At 44.2% G+C, this 10246-nt stretch overlaps 1 protein-coding gene across 1 annotated transcript in view; it reads left to right on the top strand.

Moving 5' to 3' along the window:
* Positions 1-5345: 5345 nt before the first annotated feature.
* T265_15345 (hypothetical protein) overlaps positions 5346-10246 on the top strand; it is a gene marked incomplete at both ends in the record, with an annotated part of 90174 nt that continues 85273 nt past the window's right edge. Inside the window, one exon of the mRNA XM_009177672.1 lies at positions 5346-5764. Within this exon, the coding sequence (XP_009175936.1) occupies positions 5353-5764 (412 nt within the window). The remainder of the gene's footprint in view (positions 5765-10246) is intronic.

Below are 10246 nucleotides of genomic sequence, written 5' to 3'. Positions count from 1 at the left end.
TATGTACAGCATATGGAATATTAAAAGAAGAGAATAATGAATAGAGCAATGAATAGAGCATCAGTCATGTTCATCAGAATAAATGAATCTGACAAGTGACACGTGTGAACTCTGTGAATAGATTGAACAGCGAAAGAATTCAAAAATTCGCACAAGGCACAAATGAAGACGATTTCGAACCCACCGCACTTCGGAAGTGATATTTTCTGACGATAGTAGTAACATTCTAATGGACACCTAATTTGTTGCACAAACACGTAACTTACGCTTCTTTTGTATCGCTTAAATGCAACTTGATATAATACACCCGAGGCCATTATCCCTACGTCAAAATACCTTGTTTCGGTCTTGTCCATGCGTCTCGTCTGACTGTCCGGTCAACACAGACGGTACATATTCCGAAATATCTTGAGAACAAAAAAATCGAAGCCTGTCCGGCGTGTTCCAAGCATCTGTGGTGCCACCTGACCGGGAAGTCAAGAGAGGACGGCCGAATCAGCATAGAACCTCATTCGATGGGTCGGGTGTACAAGCCATATATGTCAAGCGTAAGCGCATTTGACTGTTCGGATGTGAAGATTCAGATGCGCCTAGAGCACACTTTTGGAGTAGTGACAACTCGTTCGCCTCACATGCCGGATGTCCGGAATTCAAAACTTAGCGCAGAACTGAGTGTACGCAGCTGATAAGCAAAGCTCGAGTCCATTGTTTGTTCTTTGGCGTAAACTCATCAGAATAATAACGCGAGGACATGAGGACGGCTGTTCCAACAAGAATATGAAAGATACATATCCCGCACCCCATCCACAACCAAAACGGACAGTATTATATTGACGACCCCTTATTGTCCGACAAGCCGAAGGCCTATTTGATAGTCTTACCTCGAGCTAACCCTCCCAGTGTGTCTCATAGCCCAACAAACAGCACATGCTTATCTAACCAAGGGTTCAAGCTTCATTCTCTACCTGAACTCTGCCAAGCTCCCCGGAATTATTTGCTGGTTTCGTCAAACTTTACAGGGTATACTGTCCCTAAAGCAGACCGAACATGACCATCATCTCAGCCGAATCAGCTCAATCGTCAGGGACAACTTCGATTTTCAAAGATCTCAAGCAAGCACTCACGCATTAAAACAAGGACTTTTAACAAAGTTACGAAATAATGCACGGAGCAGGGCTTTGCATAAGACTTTCGGTCGAGTGTATTCTTATCCAACACCAGCCCCTATTCGTCTGAGAGTCGCAAGCGCAAAATCGCGCAGAACTGCCGTTCAAGTTCTCAGAGCGATCCAGTGAGGTTGCTAACGCATTGACTCACATAAAGGCATCTGAACAAGCACTTTGTGCAGATTGGACAAAAGTCAGCGTTAGGATGTAGTAATCAATCACCCGAAATGAGATGAATTGCTGTTCGATAAAGGGATGTGCTGTGAGCCGAATCATCCCTTGAAACGATGAATACCGTTGGACCGATTTTTCACCGCTAAACAAGGGCATGTTTGACGAAATCCACACGTAAACTTCCTTTCTATCATATCTCCCTGCCCTCTGGTCAGTTCTAAACACGCATGGGGAGGTTTTCACTAGCCCTCATCTGAACGGCGTATGGACAAAACTTTCGTCATTCAATGGAAGATACCAGTCCGATGGCCGCTACTTTGCGGTGTCTCATCAACCTGAAGAGTACTGGTGTTGTATCTTCGGAATTTTCGGTGCTCCACAAAAGTGGACCCGTATCCTAAAGAGCATCTGGGAAATCGCTGCCGTAGATGAGAGAGCGGGGTTGTTCTTAAACGTGGCTTTGAGTGATTTTACTGGAAACCTGCGCGGAAGAGTAGGTTTGGCCGATTGGAGAATTTTCTCCCAGCGTGGGAATGACTCGATTTGCGAGGCAGCGGCACGTGTGGAACTTAATAGGACGGAGCGCCTTTGGAGAGCCAATAAGAGACCTTCGTTTTTGGCTTGGACTTAGCTGCCCATAAATGTGGGCATGTGTGCCGTATGAGCGAGCCGTTGGGCGTGTTCTTGTCGCCCCTGCGACATCCAGTTGTTGACCCTGAGGCACTTTAAATTAGCCCGCCTCAGAATACCTTCCATCACAGTACGGCATAATGATGTGCCAGTAAGGCCTAACTACCTATATCTGTCAGACAATGTTCGGTCACCAGATTTGTATATCCTCCTGACGATCGTCCTCTCTTAGGCATAGGAAAAGTCTATTTCATTGTGTGAATGAGGAAACATCGGGTAGGATTATTTTGTTGACATGAGTGATGTAGCCTTGGAGACCTCCGGATAGATTCCACTCAGCCTGAACAGGCAGCGGTAGTGTGTTTGCAAAAGTAGCTGTGAAGTTACTAATTTGACTGTATGTTCTATTTACTAGCAGGACCCGTTGCCCGGTTCATTATGGTCTAAGGAGGCACAAGTTTTTTCCCACAGTGTGTATCTGGCAGCGTGCACGATTGGATGAAATGCCCATTTGGCGTTTGAATACACCTTGCAAAGAGGTTGCTTTGTTACGTTGCACCATGTTGCGTTGCTATACTTTCGAGTCCTTAAGTAGCAGTTGCACATCTTCCGTCGGGAGCAGTTTTGAATCTGGCCTTGAATTTATTTTTTCGCTGCTGGCGTTGGACCCCGCTTAATTGTACCATCCACCTTGCAACACCGAAAACCATACATGGTGGATAACTGACCTTTCGTACGTCAAAAATCCCTTTAAAAACATGCACCGGATAGCATGAAGATACTCTTTTGTGCCCACAGCTTACATGAACATGCAAAGCTGAAGCTGTCTCCGTCATGTTTAGGGTTGCATTGCACGAAAGCCCACCTTATCAACCAAACACAGCTATCAACTTCTTTCAGGACTGAAAACGTACAAACTAAATGAATAAAAATATGTACAGTAGGATTTCTAGCCCTTGGCCACTGCCATATAAGACTAGCATCCAGAGGCATATTTGCCATGCACCATTTGTTCATTGAAATTGATAGCAACGCTTCTGGGACTTGTGACCACTTCTATTACATTCGATTTCCCTCCCTAGATTATGGCGCTGTGCAAATCACGCAATTACCCACAGATAACCTGGTCCACCGTCTCGAAAGTTCTTGTACTGTCTGTCCTTATGTGTCTGTTTAGCCTCACAATATCTCTTCGCATATCTATACCGATCTGTATTATGCCTCTGGCATTATAATGCCACACATGGGCAAGCTTGGCCAGTATCTGATTGCTGGGCTGCTGAGTACGAGTCCGTCCCGATCTCATCCCACTCAACCACTTGTTGGCACCACCATTACTGTAAGAATCTCTTGTATCTCTACACATTACTGTATGCTTATAGTAAAAGGACAAGAAGGCGGCCAGAAAACTGTGTGCTAATGCAGTTACGGCTTTCTGATCATGTGATTTTTTGTGATTGTGTTTGATGGTCGACTTCCTCTCGACCAACCAGTGTCTCCTGCATACCCACACGAGTTCTCGGGCAGTTGTTCCTTTGTCTCGGTTAACCATACATGGCCGTCTGTGCGCTTGTGTACGTGAAGTCTTAGTCATCAGGTGGGTGTAAAATGCATGTCTCTTTTTTGACCTTTCTCCGGTACATGATGAAATCGGACGTGATTGAGGCGTCTGGGAGTACCCGCACAGCACTTTTTCACTACAGGATTGTTCCGCTGCATAGTGGGCTGAAACACAGCTCCATTATAATCGTTCGGTTTTTGTTTAATAATGGAGTTTATCCTATTTTATGTCTTCTAAAACTCTCCAAGCTTTACTGATATCATCCCACTACTTCTTCCCAAGCCTTGGCTTTCGGCAATGGCTGCGCTGGATGGCATGTTTTGCTTCTATCCAGTTTACATGATTTGTGCTTTACCCCCGAAGGGATCCTCATCCAGACCAAAAATATACCCGCGCTGGTGCATTAGCTTTGTTTTATCTCTAGGAATCCAGAGGATCAGCCTGGATAATCCCGCTGCTCACAGAGTTGCACATCCCAGCCCAATCACCACATGCATGACGTCCGTCGCCAGGCCTCCCAGAAACCCAAGAATGTCAATGCAGTGGTGGCATGGCACTCTCATAGCCAGTTTGATGGCACATCCGCAACTCTCTCCTTCCTACCGTAGACTCTACCTTTCTGCCTACTCGTTTCCTCAAATACAACTACCAACAAGCCCTTCACCTGGCCTCAGCCGCCTGCAGAACGCATCCATTCTAATCTACTGAAAAATTCGTTCGGATTTAACCATCTCGATGGACTTTCAGTGTGCTGCCCACAAAGTCAATAAATTTCTGTACGTTTCGCATTCCGTCTTGTGTGTTGACACCAACTCACTCTCCCAAGGAACTCATACATCCAACTCCATTAAAACTGCGATATAAGTAAGTGTCCACAGTCTCACCGTACACCATTACTGTGATGTCCAGCCTGTAGATACAAGCTCTACACCTTCCTGCTAACTAGCGTCACGACAACCTAACGTCAGGTTGTATGTGCCTTCGTGGAAGGCGAAAAGTTTCCCCGTGTGTAAATTTTCGCTTTTTTCAGGGTAAAAACGAACGAAGAGTTTCGGGGGGAGACTTGAAGATTACTCAGAACAGGTATTCACATGATTCTTCTTCCGTCGAGTCGATCGGTAGGTGTGGACTGAAGAGTACAGGAGTGAACTTCACTCACAGTTAGTGTCCACCCGCTCTAGGAAGTTCCATGAATTGTCACAGGTGTGCAGCAAACTACTTAATTCGCCTTTCACCTCAAGTCCCTACTTCCATACCTTTGTAGGCCTTCTTACAATTAGACAGAACATATGACGTTGAAAATGCGTTCACTTAAAGAAATACACATGCTGAGAACTTTTAGGATAACCTGCTAGGTGTAGACAGTCTAAAGTAGGGCGTAGGGACCTTAAACCACGGTCGTTCCCGAGTAATCGTCTCCATTCGGCGAATACTTAGTGGCTGTGAATGTCAGACGGCCGCGGCGCTTCTGTTCGGCCACCAGGTACCATCTTTCAGAATTACCACAACAGCTAGGACCGTAGGACACAGCTTGTGACGTTCTGCTCTGGTGGGTATCTCCTCGGTGACCCTTGTCAAGGCGCGAAGATAGCAAGATGATTTCTGGCCGCCTCCAAACGGCCGGTTGCGGCCTTTACTCCAGCCTCCCTAGATCGGCCTGGGCATGTAGCGGCACCACTCTCCACAGAATTATGTGCGTTTGCCTCGAGTTGTCAACGGGACATGGAATTTGAACGGTTGTGCTGAACTGAACGTTTCGTTTTACTCCTTGAATTACACGCTCAGGTCATACGGACTGATAGCGTCATTACAAACGTCGAGATGTTTTCTCGCGGGCTGGTTGCTTCGGCCTTTCTCCCGGTTGTTTTTTTGTTACTAACTCATGAAGCCAAAACACAGGAACCTATGGATGTGCTTTGGGTTTCTAGCGAGTGTACAGACAGAAAGGGAAAGCCTCAAATGTGCTATCCGCCGTTTACAAGCGCTGCTGCTGATCGCCGTGTAATAGCATCAAATACATGTGGGGAAAGGTCGAGGCAGAAGTATTGTATCCACATGTCAAATTCTGGGATGGCAAGCCGGTGTCAATACTGCGATTCTCGAAACCCTTCTGAAAGTCACTTTGCCGAGTATATGACAGACAAAAATCCCCATAATTGGTGGCAGTCGGAAACCATGGCAGATAATCCATTTTTGCACTTTAGAGACTCCGTCAACCTCACCGTAGATCTTGGTAAGTTTAGTTATGCAAGTGTTGTAATAATTATTCGCATGCCGGTCACCGATTAGTTTAGGTTTTTCCGGTATAATAATCCATATATTTATGAAGGATCCAGTCATGGATGGGCTATTGGTTCGTAAAAAGCGGCGTTGAAGATGTTTGATCGTAGAGCTTCTGTAGATCAACTTAAATAACTTTGACTGTAAACCAGAAGTGCAGTGAACCGATAGAATAACGCGAGTCAACAGAATTCAGGAACTTATTTTAACATACTTCTGAATTTTCAATGGACGTCCTTACGTGTTGTAAATGGAAAACCAAATAAATCCGCTTTTAGTGAGTGTCGCTGTGGATCATTAATTCGGATCATATGGCTAAGATGCATCTGCAAGTAACTGATGCTGGACATCAAAACCGTTAGCTATGTTTGAGAATATAGGAATTGTTAGGTTCTGCGTTGGCTATCGAGTCTTCTCCACACCTGTCCGTAGGCAGCATCTGTACAGCGGACGCCAGATAAGAGAATTTACGGACCAAATGTCAACTGGATGAGGGATGCCTATAACTTTAGAACATGAAGGCTCAGGAGCGGTGGGTGGAAAGTGACAGGAATAAGTAGTACGACAAAGGTACCAAATGATATTTTCGTGGTTGGTACTCTCTTCATGTGTAGCACGAGATATTGGACAAAGCATCGATCCAAAAATTTATTCTAGAACTGAATAACTGCGAGAAACGCTAGGAACGCCTGTAGCTTAGATGCTATAGGTTAAAACATAGGAAGCATTCAACGTCCCAGCAACGGCCACCATCAAGGAGATGCAGAAGCAGCAAACACGAAGTCTAGGAAGGCACAAAAGCGAAATTACGTTATGGCCTTTTACGAATGAATATAGTTTCATGTATCTGGGTTCGCAGTCATACTCAGTCGAGTTCATTTGAAATAAAAATCAATTGAAGCATGTACTACACAAGACAGGAATGCATAAAAAACGTCAGCACACTGCGTAAGCTAGGCTAAACATTACTTCCATATAGTGGTGATAAGTCGACGAGTTTATTAGCTTTAAATCAATGCACCGAGGGTACGTTGGTCTCGACTGCTGAAGTTTCTGCCACAGGAAAGCAAGAGAGTTTGGAAAGCGATAGCATACCGGTATGTTAGTATCATTAATTGTTCTGAGGGCACATAAAGCTAGGCGGCTGAGAATGAAAAATACCGCTTTGATGCATAAGCGTCACATGGTTAACCTATATCTCTTATGGTCATCAACCATCAATGACTACGTTCTTAATCCAAGCAGACGGCAGTTACGGACGAGTTTTATCATACCTCATTGCCACTTTATACACTGCATGCGTCTCGGTTGCTTTCACTCCGCTAAGATCTGGAAGAAAAGAGCTGAACAAGCCAGACGGTCCTCCGTTGTCCAAAGCACATGTCATAACCAGCGCACTAATGAGGCATCAGTAGCCCATACATTTTCAGAGAGTCTCCTATTCCTAAAGCCGCCTAAAATACCTCATCACTGCTAATCCGATGCCTCCGCCAGGTTAACTCAGTCCTTCAGATGCATCGATTGTTAAACACTAGCAAAAACAGTGCATCTTATGCGCGTAAAAGCCTTGCTTTTAGTCCATTAAGCAGTAAAAATGGCACCGCCGCAGTGCTTAATCTTTTTTGTGACACGTAAACTGATCTAAAGTGGTCACCGTAGGTGTCAAAGTTTGGGAGAAGCTTCCGCGGTTTGATGGGTACTCTCGTCCTAAGCCACCTCGCGAACGACTTTACCAACTTTATCGGATGGCTTGTCCGAAAGCACGAGATGCAGGTTTTGATTTCATCCAGTCTTGTAGTCGCAATGTTAACTGCACAAGCAATAATGCAACATATTAATGTTGGTCACTTAAAGTGAACTACAACTAAGAAAGATCTAAACTAAGCACAAAAGTATTGTCTGCATATGTCTTGTCTATTAGCGAACCTCACGGGGGTATTTCGACCGCCTGTGTAAGTATAGAAGTTTGAAGCAGCTAAGGAGTATTGAGAGGTGATGGAAGATTCTTACAGCACTGCAAGTGGTAAACTCAAACAAAAGCTTACTGCGTGCCTTTATCTGCACGCTGTAGTTTGCATATTGGAATCAATCCCTCAGTTCAGCATTGGAGTCAATCGGGGCGTATATTGACCTGCCAGATAGACCTTGTCTAAATTATCAACCTATATTGATTTTAGTTGAACAAGAGAGCAGTATGGAGAGCAGAGGCAACCGTTTACCAAGATCCACTCCGGTAAGTCGTTTTCATCCCTGGAGCTGAAGGCAAACTCATCCCGCAGACAATGCAAGTCGGTGCGGTGAGTTCCGATGAGTAAAACGCAAGACATTCAAGTATGTCCAGAGGAATTTTGGTTACACGGCTGGATTGAGCGCACGCATGCAGATTTTGGAAGTGCAACATTCAGTGATCGAAAGAAGAAGCAATATTTTGGTTAGGAATGACTGCTCTCCAATTTAACAGTGATTACGGCCATTAAAGGTTGCAGCATGAATCAGAGCTTTTGGGTCGCAAAATGAATTATTTTTGTTATTCTTCTAGTCGGCGGTTTAGAAACGTGATACTAGTTTGGAAATCGGTAAACGAATTTACTAAAGTCTATCGTTTGATGTGTATGGAAATGTAGCTAGCAAGAGTTAGTGAAAAAAGGGTTGCAAGTACGGGTGGTAGGATCAGGTCAAAAATGGGGTTGACTGATATAATTCACCTTGAGTCTTTGACTAAAATGTCTGATACAAGGGGCATTGAAAAGATGTAAGGTTTTTAATTTGGTAGCTGTTTCCTATAACTTAAACGCCTGAACTGCAAGGCAACTGATATCAAGGTCGTCTTAAGTGATCCTTCTCAAAACCACTCCAAACAATTCGTCGGTGGTCGTGATCAACCATTTGGAGATGGAATTGGTTCCTCGTCCAGATGCGACATTTGGTTTTGTTTTCCTCTGAAACAGACGCAGGTTAACTGAATCGTGGTTACCGACGCTTTCTCAGTTGCCGCAAAATGTACATACTTTCGACATTGATGAGAAAACTTTATAGAGCTGGATGCCTCAGCGATTCGTGTCCACATGAGTTGACAACAACAGTGAACTACTCGTATTAAACCAAATCTCATATGATGTGCTACTGGATTACTTGAACACCTCCAGAAATCGATCAATTAGTCTACCGTTTCATAAAATTGTGCCATCAACCTTTTCCTGTATATCGCGACCACAAGCCATCTAGTTGACCTGGGTCTCACTTCAAAACTGTCCTATCAAATGGACTGATGAAGAAAGAGGAGAACCTTACATAGCTGAAGTAGACCATACCAAACCATCAGTCCATAAGGCAGCATAAAGTGGTTATGGGCATCAACTTACTACACATAGATTATCTTTTATAATAAAGAAACGTTTGAAACAGACTCACGGGTCCTACTATATATATCAAGCTTCTGATTTACAAGGAAAATTTGAGCTGCTTTTTCCTGCATGCGGGGTTTCTGCCTTGCATGACAATACGTGTATGTCTTGTTGCTTCTGCCCAACTAGATAACGTGATGGGTGGGAAAAATGAAAGTTCAAGGAACGCTGTTCAGTTGTTTTACCCTTATTGAGAAACATCAGTAGTGCGCATCTCACGAAACGTTAGAGAGACATGGACCCCCGAACTTTGGGTTTAAACAAGAGGTTTAACCTTACCTAATTGTTCGGCTATGAGCGGCTGATCAGCATTGTGTTTAACTCATCCTTGGAACAACGTACTGAAAATGAATCGGAATTCGGTGCACTTGCTTCTAAACTAAACAGTAAGATGAGTGCTTCTGCCTAAACGATCCAGAATTTCATTTCCCAAGAACATGGGTCTGATAATCCAATTGTCGTCTACTGAATAACTCAAGTATGCTCTCAGATGCAGAGGCTCTGGTTGTGAATTTTCTTCAATAAATTTCAAACAAATGAAGACGCTGGCTGTGGCCGGTAGCGTTATCTTTAGTACATACCGCAAGCAGCCTATTGTGGGTTAAGTAAAGTTTCTTCCTTACCAAAAACAAAATTCTATTGTTTTGAAACTTATCTGACCTAATTCGGTTCAAATAACATGTCCTTCTACCTAATACAAGCAAGCTATCAGAACATTTGAGTCGTACGCTGGTTACCAGAATGTCACAAATTTGATGGAATCACGTATCTAGCCCCTGGAACACGACAGGACAGCAAAACAGAACAACCGAACGCTACCGCATAAAAATTAAAGATCACTTCCTTGAAGTCAAATAGGTTTCAACCTATCGTTTTTTGAGGGATTAGGATTTCGGACTCGAACACTGAAGGAACGTGTGTATCAAGATGTTCTGTTGTATGGATGCGAGACTTGGCCTATTCGAGCAGCGGAACTGAGACATCTTTAGTTGTTCGACAGTCTCAGAACCATAGCTCGTGTGGGTTGATGT

The sequence above is a fragment of the Opisthorchis viverrini genome, assembly GCF_000715545.1.
Source record: "Opisthorchis viverrini unplaced genomic scaffold opera_v5_448, whole genome shotgun sequence".
In the NCBI taxonomy this organism is placed as follows: domain Eukaryota; kingdom Metazoa; phylum Platyhelminthes; class Trematoda; order Opisthorchiida; family Opisthorchiidae; genus Opisthorchis; species Opisthorchis viverrini.
Note: the sequence above shows the minus strand (reverse complement) of the source record. Positions and strands in the feature narration are given on the sequence as shown.